General features: G+C 40.0%; 1 protein-coding gene across 10 annotated transcripts in view; it reads left to right on the forward strand.

Annotated features, from left to right (window-relative positions):
* LOC133419371 (zinc finger protein 385C-like) overlaps nt 1–18,538 on the forward strand; it is a 102,807-nt gene that overhangs the window by 34,172 nt on the left and 50,097 nt on the right. For 6 of the 10 annotated variants that reach the window (XM_061708508.1, XM_061708510.1, XM_061708516.1 and 3 more), the window contains exon 2: nt 13,850–14,134. In XM_061708508.1, coding sequence (XP_061564492.1) covers nt 13,850–14,134 — 285 coding nt within the window. Of the gene's footprint in view, nt 1–4,807; nt 5,031–5,834; nt 6,008–13,849; nt 14,135–18,538 lie in introns of those variants that run through there. The other 4 variants (XM_061708512.1, XM_061708513.1, XM_061708511.1 and 1 more) reach the window with 3 other exon arrangements.

Below are 18,538 nucleotides of genomic sequence, written 5' to 3' on the forward strand. Positions count from 1 at the left end.
AGCAATCCTGTTACCCGCACTACGTTGCGGGTAACAGTTCACGACAGACTAAACACGAACATATAAATATACGTTTAAAAATGTAATTTAAAACAAATGTATACAGTACACATCAATTGTAAGTAAAACAGTGACAAAGTATTAGGTTTACTTACTGTATAATATACTGAACAGTTTATAAATAAGAGACCAAGTTCAACAAAGCTGCCGTCATGCTGAGATCTGTTTTTTATTTCTGTTATTTTTTTTAACGGTTACGCTGACCGTGCAATTTCAAAACCAGAGTCTCATGAATGATGCGGTCATTTACATAATATTCACTGTTTTATTCAGTTTTGTACATATGTCTGGAATGACGGAACATGTCACCCAAGTTTGTCAAGTTTAACAGTAAAAAATAATGGGTCCACACAGGGGTCTTGATGCTTAAGAGATCAAATATTCACACAACAGACTGCACTCAGATAATTACGAGCCTCCTGAAGCTGAAAGACAATGACTGAGTTACCTAATGATAGCTAATGTGTTCAGAGAGCTGTAAAGTTTGCTATAATAATGTAGGTTATATTATGCACTTTAATCAGAGTTAAACCAGGCTGCTATGAATACCAGCTTTGAAGCAATGAGCCTCTTTCCCATCAGTCTGACATGCTTCTGGATTTCACATCCCATCTGAAATACAATCACATTTCTTTGGTACCTTAATGTCTAAAACCTTCACCACAACTGCAGTTTTTTGGGACATATGTGGTTTCGAAGACCTGCCTCTTCTCATGCATAAAATGTACCCAGGCATAAGAAGTTGCTGTTAGGTCAGGAGCTTGTGGACTCAATTTGTTTAAAGGCATCAACTTTCCAAGCCTATAAACACACAATATTTCACACTAATCATTACAAAGATCCAACTGATTTAATCACAACCGCAGACTCGAATTCACTTTTTTCGTAGAGGCTGACGTAGAGATATGATGTAATGTTGTTTAAAATAATTTTTTTCTTGCTTGTAAAACATGCTGTTTCTTCTTAATGTCTGCCTTTTATTTCTCAGGAAATACATCACATAAAACAGTCGTTGCTTTAAGAAAAAAAAGAGGTTATTAATTCCTTACCAATCAAACTGAGTCCTGGTCTGTTGCTCATTTCTTTGTCCACTATTCTGCAGTATGGGTTTTTTTCATCTCTTTCTCCTTTTTCTGTACAAATTACAGCACAATTGACCTGAAATTGCTCAGACTGATATTCACAAAAGATGCACAAGGTTTCCTAGCAACACAGCTGTAATTGCAGTCCACCTGTTACTCCCTTGTTCAATATTCATTCATTGTGAGTATTACTTGCCTAAAAAAACAGTTGGTGGAAATAGATTAATATGTGAAGTCCCTGTAGGTTTAATAATGTGTCCCTTGAAATGTGTTCTCTTGTTACTCTATAAATACAATGCTTGTAGCGATTATTAAATAAATCTGAATTATTACTCATATCCCCCTACAGTTCAGTTTTTCCATTCCAGGCCGAGCACTTCATCTGCTGTCATCCGTCGTTGATGTCATGGAACATCACTGACAGGTGCTGCGGCGAGAACTCATCCTGGCCTGAGTATCTGGTTTAATGCCATTTTTAAAAGAGCATATGTCTGTGCCAAAACATTTCATTCACAGAAGCCTTTCATCCGCTTTTTAACACATCTGAGCTAGATCTACTTATTCCAGGAAGTTTCATTGATATCATCAGAAGGATCACTAATCTGGAAAGATGCGGGATTTGTTGAGTCTTCATTCTCAAAGGGGAGTCTAAATAGAGAACTTGGTTCTCTGAAAGATATTCTTAGGCCACCTTCTACTCTTGTTATACTTTCAACAGGCTTTAAGACAGATTGTATACATATGTATATGTGTGTGTGTGTGTGTGTGTATAGAGACAGAGGTCATAATATACCGTACTATGACCCACTAGGAAAAAATACGAGATTATCCACATGCTGAAATAATCATTTTTATGTGATGTTAAAAATGCTGTTAATTTTGCAACAAAAAAAAGAAAGAAAAAAAAAAAAGAATAAACAGCTAAATCAGTTTGTTCTTGGGGAAAGCCAGCACTTCCAAATCTCTTGAAAGTCTTTTGGTCCAACTCCTTTGCTCTTTTCTGTGCCAAAGCCTTTCTCTAAGAACCCCTCATTTGTCAAAGCTCTCCGATAAACGAATGCATGCCTGGTGTGAAACAGCAACTCAAGACAGGCAGCACATCACATCATACAGATGGCAAGGGCAGCTTGAGGGAAACAAGCTGAACAGGTTGGCACTTTTAAAGCAGCCTGTCAGCTCAGTTTCCACCTGACTTTGTGTGACTGTTGCTGCGGCTGGCTGTTAGTCTCCAGACAACCTCCCACAATACACACCTAACTGATGAGAAATTAAAGTCAAAGACAGCAGTTCTAGTTTTTGACTCATGAAGGGTGGCCTTTCTAAATGAAGGTTTAAACTTAAAAATATAACAATAGTTTGCATTGTGAAAAAGTAAGCAACTATAGGACACTTGTCCTTTTTAAGTTAGAACATCAAACATTTTGTATTTCAGTCAATTACTCTTTTGACCATAAAGGAAAAAATCCACATACCTGTCAAAGAGAAAGATAAACAATTCATCACTGTTGTTGACACCTATGTGGAGAACGTTACACAGGAGGTACAATTGAGTCCCTTGATAAAGAAGTTTGCGATGTTGACAGGTCTTTCCTATGCAGCTGTCTCCGGCCATAAAGCAAAGATTGTCACACAAAGAGATGCCAGTGGCCTAGCCATTGTTCTTTATTTATTCATATGTTGTTATTTATTTATATATGTATACACACACACACACACACACACACACACACACACACACACACACACATATATATATATATATATATATATATATATATATATATATATATAAATTTATTTATTTACTGGTGATTAGTTTAGTGAGATCTGTTTCTATGTAGTATTTTATTGAATATTCCAAACACCTTTTTTCATTGACGAGAATTCTGCAGAGGTAATTAAGTTTTGTTTTTTTATTGTTTGTTGTTCAATAGAGAAAATGGTCCATCCAACTGAGTATTTTCACCTAGATGCTGCGTACACATATACAGCAGCCTACTTGCTTACTGGTTTGGACCAGCTTTGGCCATGAGATGAGATGTGTTTTATGAAAATGCTCTTCTCATTTTCCAGCAGTTTGCTTATGTCTAGTTCATAGCAGATGCTGTACTAGAACCAGCTTTGCCTAAGCTGGTTTACAGGAGTCCCATTTGTGACTTAGGGTACTTTCACACCTGTGTCCTGTTTGGAGCAGTTGTTCCGAAACAGGGAGCGTTTCTCCCTAAAGATCGGTTCGTTTGGTATATATGAACACAGTAATCGCGCTCGGATGCGGAACAAAACAAGCCAGCCGAGATCGCCTAGGAGAGGTGGTCTCGGCTCACTTCCATTCCAGACCTGGAGCAGTGCGTTTGCAGTGAGAACAGAATCCACACAGCAACCAACACAACTCGATTCGTTGTGTATGTGCTACCACGGCGCAAGGAGAAGAGTTGGCGCAGCCTCCACCCCCTTGTCTCCTATTGGACACAAATATTGGACGTGCCGAGATGTCGGCACAGCGCGGCACGGTGAAATTAAAAAATGTTCAATTCGGGCAGGCAGGCAAGCAAACGCCGCGGCAGGTGCCCTCTCGCTCACCGCTGAGCTCAGCGGCAGAGCGGCCCGCTCTTGCGCCGCGGTAGCACATACAAAATGAATGAGAAAGCCGGCGGCGGTCGCCGCTTTGCGCCCTCTCTGTGAAAGGGGCTTTAAGAGGTTATAACCATTGTTGTTTTTCCCGGGGTACGGAAGAGGAAACTCCTTCCGCGTTCATTTCTGACCAATGAGAGAACAGTTGGTTCATGGCATTTGTTAACAGCTTTGAACCGCTACAGACAGTTGCCTTGTGAACACAAACGCCACGAACGAAAAACAAAACAACTGTATCGATTTAGCCCCTGAATCGGAACAAAACAAACGGGCCACAGGTCTGAAAGCACCCTTACACTCCACACAAGTGGGTTACATTATGAATTCCAAACTAGAGCAACCTGCCTTTCATTTTCCCCTCATGTGATGTCGACACAAATACGTGATGTTGAAGTAGATATGAATCAGGTAACAGGTGTTATTCTGTGGCGTAAACTAGGGATAGACATACAAAACCAATGCCGTAGATTGGGAGTGTGTTGATGCTGCTGTGAGCAAGGTGGAGCTCAGAAGCACCAGCATTGAAGTTGATGTTGAAAAGTAATGGTCTGACCTTTAACTGTAAGGGGAATAAAATAGCCATAACACCTTGCGTCTGGCACTTAATTCCTCCCACCTTTTTCTGATAATCTCTCCCACACTGTTCATACAGCTCACCACGGGCTCTGACACATAAATAGCTAGCTGCCGTCCCCCCACATAACCAAGACTTTGGTCAAGTCAAGCCTTTGCTTAGTGAGGTTTTATAAATAACTGTTTAGATGTGTTTTTTGCTTCAGTTGTACTGAATTAGAAAACAGATTGTAAAAATAGTTTAGCAAATAAGCCTCCTGACCATAAAATTGTTATAAGTAGGTTATAATAAGACTAAAATAGCCTTAAATTCTGTCTGAAATATGTCTATTTAAACGAATACACTATATGTATTACTTTCCATCATGCTTTGTACAGGTCTTTTTGTTGTATCAATGAGTGGTACAACCCATGCTTTATGACGCTGGCTTTGGCGTAGTCTTTCCTGATACTGGATCAACAGACGGACAGACAGGCTGATGAGTGCTGGTATTTAAAGAGCTGCCCAGGCTAAATATCTTGGCTATTAAGAGGACAACAGATACTGTGTTCATACTGTAGATAAAGGCACTCTGACGTTTGAGTTTGTCTCAGAGGTCTGTGATTTGCAAAGATCCAGCCTTCGGATTCATACAGGATCTATAAACTGAGCTAATGTGTCGTCGGACATGGATACTACTTCAAGTAAGTAGCTTATACTGCTTTACTACAAGAAAAAAAATGTTTCATTTATTGATGTCAAATCCTGGAGTGTAAAAATAAAAAACAAAATAGCTGAAGAAGAAAAACTGAATGTACCACCTGAGAGATGACTTACTGTAATTTTCAGTAATAACTATTTTGTTTGTTGATGTAAACTTAAAACTAGCAGCAGTTTAACACTTAATTCAGAAAAAGACATTTAAATGCACGAAATTCAACACGCAAATTCTAATTGACTCACAATACTTACTCCTCTTTTGCAAATTTAGTATTACCATTATGTATCACAACAATCGTGTTTCCTCTGAGACCATTTTTTATGTGAACAACCTTCAAGCTCAATTTGTTAACAAACAATATCAACCAAGATTTTTTTTTTTAAATTAGACAAAAAAAAAAAGCACGTGACCCGTAAAATTTGCAGATCATGACTAATTATAGCAAGTGAAGTATGGATTTCTGTATGTTTGAACTTCATATTTAGTTGTGAGTTTCTGCTCTCCTAGAACTTCATAATAGATATTATAAGACGCCACATCATGACTGACATTGTAAGCTCATTCAGTTATGCCAGGCAGTTAGCGTATCATATTAACCTGTCATATTACTGGCTCTTGTTAAAGATTGATGGGCTTTACAACCTGATGGCCTCAACTGCTCTGACCAGAAGCCAATCTACTAGAATGAAAACACAGCTGTGTGGAAGGTTATCAATGAAAGGTCTCAGCTGCAGGTGCCACTGCTTGTTTAGCGTAGCATCGCTCATTTCATCCGTTTGGTCCACAGCAGAGGACTGGTCTGTTGCCAGACAGGCAGAGCTGCCCTGACTGCAGTGCCAGAGAGACCCGGCGGCTACTGACCAGCAGGCAGCTTGTTAAAAGTTGTTTTTAATGGGGCCGCTGGTGCCAACTCCAGCTGACCACATAAAGAGGAGCAACTCTAGTGGTTCCAGTGTGCTGGTAGGTTCACACAATGACTGCTGCCATTAATGTATCATATTACATATTTGGAAAAGCAAATCTCTGAACATTGTTGGACCTTGAATTAACACCTTGGTACCTATGTATGTACTTGACAGTATGAAAGCAATGTGAAAACATACCCAATTAGTTTTTAAATGAATAGGCATTCACAAAAATTGTAATGTTTTACAAAAGCTACAGTCGAGTCAAGTTTATTTACAAAACACATTTAAAACAACCAAAGTTGGCTGAAGGGTTGAACAGATAAGATGCATAATGATACAAAATAACGTAGAAGATTATATAAAACTATGATAGAATGCATCCCGTAAGATAAAAAAACACAATTAATGGTACATGGATGTCAATTCAAACTTTGTTAAAAGCCAGTGAAAAGAGGTGAGTTTTAAGTAAGGATTTAAAAGTCCCCAAACTTGCGCAGAATCTAATGTGGTACGATAAGTTGTTCAATAACTTAGGTGCAGCTATTGCAAAGGCATGTTTTCCTTTTGTTTTTAGCCTGCATCTCGGAACATCTAAAAGCAATTGATCAGCTGACCTTAGAGCTCTTCCTTGGCAAGTAGTCATTTATAGGTCCCCCCTTAGAAACAAACAATAAGATTTTGAAATCAATTCTAAAGGAGACAAGAAGTCAGTGCAGAGAAGAAAGGACAGGAGTGATATGGTCTCTCTTTTTTGTGCTGGTCAACAAGCGAGCAGTCGTGCTATGTACCAGCTGCAGGTGTTGCAGTGAAGAGGGATCTAACCCAACGTATAAAGAGTTACAATAGTTCAGCTTGTAATACAAGCGTGGACAACTCTTTGACTCCTTACAGTCTACTCTTAAGAGGAGGTAGATTTGTATGTCATCCACAAAGGAGTGGAAGGAGGCATTGTGTTTACGCAATATAGAATCCAGGGGCAGCGTGTGCAAAACAAACAGGGTGCCAAGAATAGACCCTTGGGGGATCCCACATGTTAGAGGGGATCTGTTTGAAGAAGATTCACCAAGATGAACAAAAACATCTCTCAGATAAGAATAGAAAAACTTTAGGGCAGTACTTTTTATACTTGCACAATGTTCAAGAAGTGTTTTGTGGTCGAGGGTATCAAAGGGTGCTGTCAGATCTGAGGTTACCAGGACAGCGGCACACCCAGAGTCAACAATTAAAAACAAATCATTAAAAACCCTCAGCAGTGCTGTTTCAGCGCTGTGACGAGCTCTGACACCAGAATGAAACTTTTCATAGACACTGTTTGCAACTAAGAAAGTGGGGCTGGGGCTGTTTAAAAACAACTTTTTCCAACACTTTGGAAAGAAAGGGAAGTTTGGAGATGAACCTAAAATTTGAGAACAGAGTGGTCAAGGTTTGGATTTTTAATAAGAGGCTAGGGAAATTACCTGAGGCATTGACCAGCACAAAAATCACTGGCCCTACTGAGTCCAGCACTCCTTTTAAAAGGAGAGAGGGAATGCGTGAAGCAGTGAAACGCATTCCCTCTTCTTAGCTTCAGAAACTACTTCAGATAGCAAACGGGTTGAACACAAAAGAGGAAAAGCTAAGATTTTTTTGCACAAGGAGTTTAAAAAGTAATTAGAGAGGGTAGTTGTAGGTAAAAGCCACATGAAGGTTTACAATGGAGTTCAAAACACTCAACAGGATTTTTGGGTTTTGAATATTACTAGAGACTAGGTTAGAGATGCAGCTCTTACAAATCTCTGATATTCCAAAAGACAGTCCCCTAACATTTTGAGAGGTTTGCAGCCTATTCTTCTTCCACCTTCTTTCGGCACACCTACATGAGCATCTGAGAGAATGAACAGAGTCAGTTATCCAGGGTTCAGAATGTGCTTTGGGACGAATTATTCTTAAATGTACGAAGAAGTCCAGAAAAGTAGTGCATGCAGAGTTAAAGAGAGAAGTTAGCTCAACAACACAGATGGGCTCACACCCATCCACAGTGGAAAGCACTGAATCTTTGAAAACCAAAGAGAACTGAGATGATATATTGGCACTGATAACATGATGATGGCGTCTAGGAGGACAAGCTACAACAACAGAGCAAGGTACAGTGGCAGAGAATAAAACAGGCAGTTGATCAGAAATACAAGCAGTCACAGATTTCAGTGACAAATGGCACTTTTGCACTAGGACTTACTTGGCCCGACTCAGCTCGGCGCGGCTCGGCTCGGCTCCACACGTGTGTTTTTCCACAGCCAGGGGAGAAGTGGGGGGGGGGGTGGGGTGAAGCGGCTGTGACGTACTTGATTGCGCAGCACCTTTATTCATGTCGGCGCAGATGAGAAATCAGCTGGAGCCGGGAGTGGCTGAGAAAAAAACAGCCCGTCTACATCGCTTTTTTAATTTTTTCTCGATAGCCACCAGGTTTATGAACATCTGCACCTCAGAGTTGGATCACCAAACAGAGGTTTGTGCTGTATAATAAAATCGCCGCGAGTCGCCTCGCGCTGACTCCCGCTTCCTGATTCAAACGTCTGACGGCCCCGCCCCCCGACCAATCGGTGGCGCGGAGGGTGGTGACGTCAGAAATAGTCCCTGCTCAGCCCGCTATAGAACCTCACTGAAATGGTTACAGAAAAAGGTATCGGCTTGGAGCGGCTCTACCAGTCTCAGCCCTAATGCAAAAGCGCAAAACGGGTAGAACCGAGCTAAGGTGATACTAGTGCAAAAGCGGCTATAGACAACACAGCCTGTGGGATATTACTAGGTCCAGTGTGTGTCCTTTTTCATGTGTGGAGCCAGACACAGACTAGGTGAGGTTAAAAGATTCAACCATCGGGGAACAATGGAGGGAAAGAGTCTGGCTACTGATTTCACACTAGGGATGTTAATAATTAATCGATTTTCGATTAATTGCCGTTATGAAATTACCCGATTAAAATTAACGATTACAATTAATCTATTTATTTATTTATTTTTTTCGTTTAATTTCACCAGCTGGTATTACGCCCGGACCACATTTAATGCGACACAACGCGGTGCGCCGCGCACATAACAGAAGAAAGAGACGGCGGATATGTTTGGTTTTAGTAATATCATGCTCAGGCTAGGGATGTTAATAATTAATCGATTTTCGATTAATTGCCGTTATGAAATTACCCGATTAAAATTAACGATTACAATTAATCTATTTATTTATTTTTTTCGTTTAATTTCACCAGCTGGTATTACGCCCGGACCACATTTAATGCGACACAACACGCTGCCGCCGCGGCGCGCACAGAAGAAAGACACGGCGGATATGTTTGCTTTTAGTAGTATCATGCTCAGGCAATGAGTCTGCAATGGCCCAGACGGGAGACACATGTAGCTTAGTGCTTAACTTTTATTTTTAATCCACTCTATATTCTTCTGGTTGTTCTCCGATATGCTCCCGCTCCCCTAAAGCCTGAATTATGGTTCCGCCTTAAATCGACGCAGAGCCTACGCCGTAGCCTACGGCGTAGGCTCTGCGTTCTTGTAACGCGGAACCATAAATCAGCCTTCACCCGGTACATACATAGGTTTCTCTAAACATCTGTTCCTGCTACAGTTTTAACTAAAAGAAAATGTGCTCCAATACAGCAGGTCTCATAATTTTATTTTGAACACTGCCAAAACTCTAACTTAAAACATAACTAGAACTTAAAATTTGCTTGACACAAATTACACTATTATGGCTGCTGCTACTACTAATAGCCTTGAAGTGCACTTTATATTATATTCCTTGTGGTAAAAAAAAATATTTTTGTTACTTTTGTATCAAATAAATATTTGATTAAGGAATACATTAAAATGTCCTTTGTATTTTATATAAGCAAAAAAAATTATGTTTGTATCTCAGATGGGGGAAAAACGCCGCTTATCAACTAATCGATGATCGATCGATAAGGTTATCAACTGTCAATGAAATAATTGATAATTTGCATCCCTATTTCACACCACGTTCAGGTGGAAATACCAGGTGTCTTTCACTGACATAGCGTAGCTGTCAAGAGGGAGTATAGCTCTGGATGAAGGAGTTAAGGTAGGCAGGAGCCATTTGGTTAATTGTTTGATAAGCCAGAAGCAGAGCGTTGAACTTGATGCGCGCTGCAACTGGAAGCCAGTGCAGAGAGAGTATTGCTCAACAATCTGAGGCTGACTGCAGGTCCGAGGTGGCTTTTAGTAGTGGTGATGATGGGATGAGACTCAGGTGTGCTGCTGGCCTGCTGATGCTGGGACATGGCCCTCAGACTACAACAGATTAGGCCTCCACCTTTGCCTGTAGACCTAGGCGAGCTGAAAAAAGTACAATCAGGAGGAAGAACCTCAGAAAATACCAAGGTATCACTAGCATGTAGTCAGTCAGGAACATATGGCCCTTTTCCACTAGTACCTACTCAGCGCTTCTACCCGCCATGCCCCCGTCTTGCGCTTTTCCACTACGGGCCGAGGCGGGTGGAGCCGTGCCAAGCAGATATGTTTTCTGTATCTTTTCTGCCGAGGTTCTAAGCGTGCTGAGTCGGCCCTATATCTGATGCCATCACCCTCCGCGCCACTGATTGGTCGGGGGGCGGGGCCGTCAGACGTTTGAATCAGGAAGTGGGAGTCAGCGCGAGAGCGACTGGCGGCTCGCTGCGATTTTATTATACAGCGCAAACGTCTGTTTGGTGATCCAACTCTGAGGTGCAGATGTTCATAAACCTGGTGGCTGAGGAGAGAATTAAAAATAAGTAAAATAAATAAATAATAAAAAGGGATGTAGACGGGTGATAAGGAACGATCAGATCCACCAGGAGCTCTGTTTTGTTCTCAGCCGCTCGCGGCTCCAGCTGATTTTTTTGTCATCAGCGCCGACACGAACAAAGGGGTTGCGCAATCGAGAACGTCACAGCAGCTTCACCCCAACCTGCCCACTTCTCACCTGGCTGTGGAAAAACAAGCGAGGACAAAACGGGTGGACCCGGGACGATGCGTGACGAGCCGTCTCGAGGCGAGTTGGGCTGAGTTGGTACTAGTGGAAAAGGGCCAATAGAGTCTAGGTCACGGAAGGAGAAGAAATCTTTCATCAGAAGCATCTTGTTTGATAGGGATCAAGCATTAATCAAGGCCATTCACAAAGTGAGGTTCGTTGGGGCTGTTGTACCGCGCAACCAGCACAGGTTTGAATAAATGACACTAGAGGGCCAGGTGCGCAAGATGTCAGATATTGGCACCATCATAATGTCCAGATACAGCATTCTTAATTGCACATTAAGATGTATATTGGCATGATTAAAAGAGAATAATTACTATTTATTTTGACTTTTACCTCTTCAGAAATGTCCACGTACCAGCAGTGTGAGGGGCTAAATGACCAGTGTTCCCCCGTAGAAAAATATCAACAGTAATCCCTTTTCACCAAAACATGGTTTCTTCCATGTTTAAAGCTTTAATAAATCTGGACTTAAGCCATTTGTATAAGATCCTTTATATCTAATCCTGCTTGAGACAGTAATGGAGGAGCAAAGTTACTTAAAGAGTCCTAAACATTTAAAGGATATGTTTGAAAGCACTTTGGCTTACCTGTAAAATATAATGATAATGGGAAAAGGGTTGTAGACAATCATGACTGAATGCAGGTTATCTTGGATCTGTTCCACCACTATCACTAATTGTATAATTTTCCAGAACTGTGTTAATTGTATACTCCATAAAGTTTCCTCTAACAATATTTTGGGATTTTAATGTTTTTAAAGTTTATGTTTTTTGTCAAATGAACTTTAAGTCACAACGGTCACCACCATCAACAACAAGACTATACATGTGTATAGTTGGTTAAACGTATTTAATAATTTACAGCCTATTTGTTTGTTGATTAAGTGGCTTTCTCAGCCTTCGGAACAATAACAGAAAATAGTCTGACAGTCCACTTATTTGAAAAGGTGCTGAAAACACACTGGATTATTATTATTATTATACATTGATGTGAAAAAAATATAACCTGCTATGTCTCTTACTATTGGAAGTAGGTTTTTGTTTGTTCATTTTTTTAATACATCCGTCTGTGATGGAAAGCATAATTGCTTAATCACTACCTTTTTCATTCAGAGGTGCCGTTTTTAGAGAATTAAACTCGTGTGTCAGAACTGCAGGGAGGTGGAGGAGCAGATGTAGCCACATCAAAGGCAGGACTGTTTATCTCTGACATACATACACTGCTACTTTTCAACAAAAAAAAAAAAAAAATTCAGGGGAAAAAGGAGGAAAACGAATAGTATGAACATGCAGGAGCCTGTCAAACTAGCAGCCACTTTTTTAAAAATTGTATCTATTAATTCATTTATTTTTTGCTTTTAAGTTTGTCACTTTTGTGTTTCATGGCATTCCAGAATATACGCTGTTGTGTTAATCATGCAACACAATAGATGAACCGCGCAATAAATAGAAGCAATAACAACACAATTGACTTCACACGTCAAGTTGCCATTGCCTGGATCCACATGTCAGATTTTTAAACTACATTTTAAGATATTACCACTCTGGAAGGAATTTTTCCCTGATTTAATTTTAAGTGCCACAATACTGTACTTACCGGTATATTAAGATGAAAGGTAAAAATTTGTATTTTTCCTCAAATGTGAACCAAACATTGTGGTTCATCAAAATGTCAAGAGTTTCTTTCCCTGCTTAAATAAAGGTAGAATAATAATTAAAAATCCTTTTTTGAATCCCTTTAGCCCACAAAAAATGGAGCCATTTATTAATGCTGTTATCACTACAAATTGGTACTTCCCTCCAAGAGCAGATGTTACATGTCTCCACGCAGGAAAGCTTTAAATTCTTCGGGATTTTTAATGTTTGTGTAGCAGTTTTTCACCATTACCTGCATAGAACTGGCATGTTATAACTCTTTTGTGAGGAAAATAAAACCTAAATCATCACAGCGATCCCTCCAGAAATGTCTGATGGCTTTCACATGAGCACTGTATTTTGAAATGTATGTATGTTTTAGTCATGTGTTCAGACACTCTTTATTTCAGTTAGCATCTTCAGCAGTAGTTGCTCATGTTCCCACCTCCCAGACTGCGAGGCTTTCATGCAGATAATTGTGGTGATGTGCTGCCGCTTTGAAGTCTATATTGCTGGTTTCAGGCTGATGAATTCCATGAACACATTTCCATTCTGCTTTCATCTTGTCAAGTTGAATTTTTAGAGCGGCCAACATTTTACCAGTGATGGTTTTTGGTTGGGGGAAGGGGTGGCATATGCGGGGGGGGGGGGGGGGTAAAATGTCCAACACCAGGAGGACTTAATTGATTTCATTATCATATGAACAGAAGCAAAACAAAGAATTCACTTAGACTTTGGGTGACATTTCTACATTCACAGCACAGCTTGCATTTAGCTGCAGAATGATTTATGCTGTCAGCGTGCCATAATTGCTCAACCATTACAGGTACTGATGCGACCTGGTCTCACTAGAAGCGTGTTGCTTTGTGTAACCCAGGGGATCTGCTTCTAGTACCTGACAAATCCAGATGCTGGAATAAGATACTAGTGTGCAGAGCCTTTGGTGGGTTATTAAAGACTTTTAACAGGCATTTGGACACTAAAACATTTGTGCACGCTGACACTCAGGTCTAAATATGTGGATAAATTTGAAGGGAAAGTTCTCTTTATTTGCCTATAAAGAACTGCAGTGTGAATTCAAAACTCCACTAAATTAAGTTGTGTTTCTCTATTGCCCCCCTGTGGCGGGTTCAACAACATACGTATGTTTTAGCTCAATTGTTCACATAAAGACTCTTTCTTCTGTTTTCTGTGGGTCTAACTCTTTCTTTTGGTAACCTTGAAAACCTTTTTCTCTCTCTAGATATGAAGTGTCCAAAGAAAAACAAGTGGACGGACAGAGGCCTTCCCCCCAAAAGTGAGGGGCAGGATGAGGGAGAAGAGGATGAGGAAAATGAAGGAGTAAGGAGGGTCAGGGCCGGACTCAGGGGCAAGCGGGAGCGCCGGCAGGGCAGCAGTAGTGCCACTTTGTGCCAGGTGTGCAACATCCAGCTGAACTCCAGCGCCCAGGCACAAATCCACTACAGAGGCAAGACACATCAGAGGAAGCTACGCCGACTGGCTAAGGCTGTCAGCACAGGACGCACAGGTTTGTTTTATTACCTTAATGATTATTTTATTTACCTACACATACTGTATATTCACATACATACTTATTATGTATGGCGTAGATATTATTGTTGTTCTTTGGTTGACTGCTGTATACTACACTTAATTTTAGTTTGTAAATGCAAAGGCACATTAGGACAGATTACATGAGCAATTTACGGCATAAATTTGATTACTTTTGGGTCTCTGGATGAATTTAACCATTTTTAGTGGTGCTTGTGATTGATTCGGGACTTTGTACATGCTGTTTTGTTGTTTATTTTACTGCATCTCTGCTTTGATTCCCCCCTTTTGAAAAAAGGGACAAAAAGGTTTTAGTGCACAGTACGTAGTAATTGGACACCCTATCAGATGAATCTTATATTGCCCTCAATTTGCAGAGGGCTGCAATTAATTGAAGTTCAAAATGTCAACCTGTTTTCCACCCAGTTTCAAACACCATGAAACTGTAGCAACCATGATTTTATCCATGTCTATAAGAGAGTTTTCTCAGTTGTAAAAAATGAAGATCCATATCTGGTATGAGTTCTGATGGAAATCTAATACAATTAAACTGTTAAAACTGGGTGAGTTCATTTTATTAGCACTCACTGTGATTGGAACATAAAAAAACTTATTAAATTCTGTATTTGAAAATAAGACATACTGGGATTAATATCAAATATTTACTGAAACTGATTTGACACCATTTAAAACTGAGGACTTCTTATAGCAAGAACCCAAATAGTACTCACATTAATGAAGCTTTCCCCCCGGCAAAACATTTGCATGTATTAGGCAGAGGTTTATTTGATACATTATAAATCCATTATGTTTAAGTGTTGCAGAGAGACATCATGCATAATACCAGAGCCATGAAACTGAAGCACCCACATGGGACAGATCCATCATTTATTTAATTGACCTCACCACCCTTTTGTCCAGTAACCAGTTAAATTGTATGCAGTCAAATGGGTCTACTGCTGGTACATTAACCTCAAATGTAGTCTTGTGATAAACTAGAAGAAAATTATTAACAGAAAGGACACATGTGAAGACATTTGGAAGCCCTGAAAATCTCATAACTTTATATTTACTTGACAACACTTAAAGCAATCTCAAAATGGTTTGATCACCCCCGCCCCGTTCTGAACAAAAATGTTATGGACTTCATCAAATCGATATTTACTGTTGGGATGTTGTATTTCCAGCAGTTCCAGCGGTTTTCATTTTATCATCTGCGGTATTGTGTTTGATTCACTTCACAGACAGCGTTTACTTGCATGGAGTGGAAAATGTTGCTTCCTGGGCTCAAACTGCAATGATTCTTGATGCCAGAATTTAATATGAGGACAGTGCTGTACAAAAGTGTGTGTGTGCATGATATGGTGCCAATAGGAAGTGTTTTGCAACTGTTATGGTGGTTTGGATATTTCTGCTGTGTAGCAGATTTTACTACTAAAGGAAAATAAATTAAGATTTGGAGCCACTGTTACCTGTCAGAAAAGCATTTTGTCATCTTTGTTTCTTCTCAACTCTGCAAACACAGGATTTCCAGTGAAGGTTTTGCTTTTTGTTACTTTCGCCAATTAAGATAAAATCCAAAACATTGCAAAATGTGACTGTCTTGTAAACAAATACAAACCATAAGGAGAGAGAGAGAGAGTGTGTGTGTGTGTGTGTGTGTGTGTGTGTGTGTGTGTGTGTGTGTGTGTGTGTGTGTGTGTGTGTGTGTGTGTGTGTGTGTGTGTGTGTGTGTGTGTGTGTGTGTGTGTGTGTGTGTGTGTGTGTGTGTGTGTGTGTGTGTGTGTGTGTGTGTGTGTGTGTGTGTGTGTGTGAAGATGAGATTTACTTTTCCAGAGGAGTATTCACCAAATCTGCACACCTGTTTTGTTGAAGGGCCATTAATCACCTTCACTCACCACCACCTGTGCCACTCTACTGCGCTGCCATTTAGAAAGAAAGTCTGTGATGAACAACTGGCCAGTAAATATGACATTTTTTTTAACATGATTTATGAGACTGTCTTTCGCTGTCGGCTTGCTACACATGTAACTGTTCTAGAGTAATACAACACATTAGCTCAAATTAATTCTGTATCAGTTGCTTAACTTATCCCTTATTTGAACCTTATTTTGTCATCATCAGAATTGTAATGACTTTTCTGAGTCAGATAATAGCCTTTACCCACCATCATTCATAATTAAGCAATTTAGACTGATCCATTCCAGGGCAAGTGTGTGTGTGTGTGTGTGTGTGTGTGTGTGTGTGTGTGTGTGTGTGTGTGTGTGTGTGTGTGTGTGTGTGTGTGTGTGTGTGTGTGTGTGTGTGTGTGTGTGTGTGTGTGTGTGTGTGTGTGTGTGTGTGTGTGTGTGTGTTTTAACATTACTTTGCAATTTAATAAGTGCCCTTTAAGGTGCCTGAACACATCCAAAGAAAATCCCCATTTTATTTTTTAATGTTGCCACAACCCTTAGAGCAGGGGTGTCCAAAGTCGGTCCTCGAGGGCCGCAGTCCTGCATGTTTTAGTTGTTTCCCTCCATCAACACACCTGATTCTAATTAACGGTTGTCACCAGCTTGTCATCAAAGTCTGGATAGTTCTGTTGATGACCAAGCTCCTTGTATCACGGTCTGATAAAAAAAAAGGGACACATCTAAAACATGCAGGACACCGGCCCTCGAGGGCCGACTTTGGACACCCCTGAGAGGATGCTCTGCAATTGACAATAACAGGAAATGGAGCCTTTCAGGTCTTATTTTTGTAGATTCTTCCTGCAAACGTGTTTAGGATTGCCACAGTACAGCATTGTATTGTTGCATTTTTCATACATTTTAGTTCAAATTCTCCACACTTTTCTACTGAGGGCAGGTCAGGACTGCAGGCAGACTAGTACCGCCACCCTGTTCTTGTACAACTATGTCTTTTGTAATGTGCTGAATGTGAGTTTGGATTGTCATCTTGAAAAGAACACTTAATATTTTTCAAATCGAGACTTTTAAGAAGCATTAACGCTACATCAAAGTGATGGCAGCATCACAGAACTTTAAGTAACCTTTTTCAAAAGCACCGATATAACCTCATAGCATCACAGAGGATAGTGTTTAGATTTGTTGCTGATAACGGTGTGGATGGTCCTTTTCAGGTTTGGTACAGAGTATACAGTGTCCAAAGAATATCTGTTATAATGCTACTCATTTAGCCACATGCTGAGTAAAGTGTTAAGTGGAATTTTTGAATGTCACTGTATTTTAGTGCTCGACAAAGCAATAAGTCCTTGTTCATGTGGTTATTTAGCTATTAATGACTGATGGTTCTTGTTGTAGGGCCATTCCAGGTATCGAAATCATGCATGTCCTTCATATCCTAGCTGACTTACATGGGGTACACCTTGGACACATTAGTCACCAGTCATTTCAAAATTGACACAATACATTCCAAACTTTCTATAGATTGTAAATTCAAAGTAGATTATATGTGTTTGTGTACACATTTACCTGTACTCACATCTAGACTCAAGTCTGCAAATCCACATCCCAGATCGCTTTTTTTAAGGGGTATTTTGTGTGACATCAATGACTCGTATCTCATATTCAATCAATAGAAACCTCAAGTGGTGTTGTTTTTTAATTATGTCTAATATTTGTTCCTACCATTTCCCTCCGATGGCTGAACTCGCTTTCCCTTTATTCAGCTTCATGAAGTGCCACAAATGAAAAGATATTAGGTTGGTTTCCACTGGGGACCTTTTTTGAAAAGGAAACAGAGCAAATCGCTTTCCACAGTCTGCACTAACTATAGGACAGCAGTGAAGTCAGTTCAGTCTTTTTCAGGGTTTTTGGTATGGTCTGTGCTGGGGATGTAAAAGTATGTAAGGAAGTAAGGAAATGTTATGAAATAAGCCCCTTTCAGACATACTCCCTTAATGTTAATCTGACAGAAATGTTATGTAGCTGTCTCATATTCTAATAAACATACTGGTCACTTCACATCTCTCTATAAATTAATCCGTCTGATCTCAAAAACGTCTAATCTTGATGTTGTCAGATTTTGCTTTTATTGTAAATCATTTCATGTGACCTCGTATTAATGTCTTTTTATATTTTTAATGAAAAAAAACCCCCTCTGGACTTAAAAAAGATCATACGTCAGGCTTTAAAGCATTAGCACGCAAACATCACTCCTGTAAAGTGATATACATGAATGTGATGCATCTGGTCGAGTCAACAGATTACTGACTGTGCAGGGATGAACTAATGCTTAAAACATATGCTTATAACATATATACACTCCACGTTTGGATCATGCAAACGACTCGGTCCAGGGTTTCATGTGGCCCTTAAGGAAAATGGGATAGGCATGCTGGCCAAATAATAAAGAAATAGAATATACTAGTACACAATGT

This window comes from Cololabis saira, chromosome 19, assembly GCF_033807715.1.
Source record: "Cololabis saira isolate AMF1-May2022 chromosome 19, fColSai1.1, whole genome shotgun sequence".
Classification (NCBI taxonomy): domain Eukaryota; kingdom Metazoa; phylum Chordata; class Actinopteri; order Beloniformes; family Belonidae; genus Cololabis; species Cololabis saira.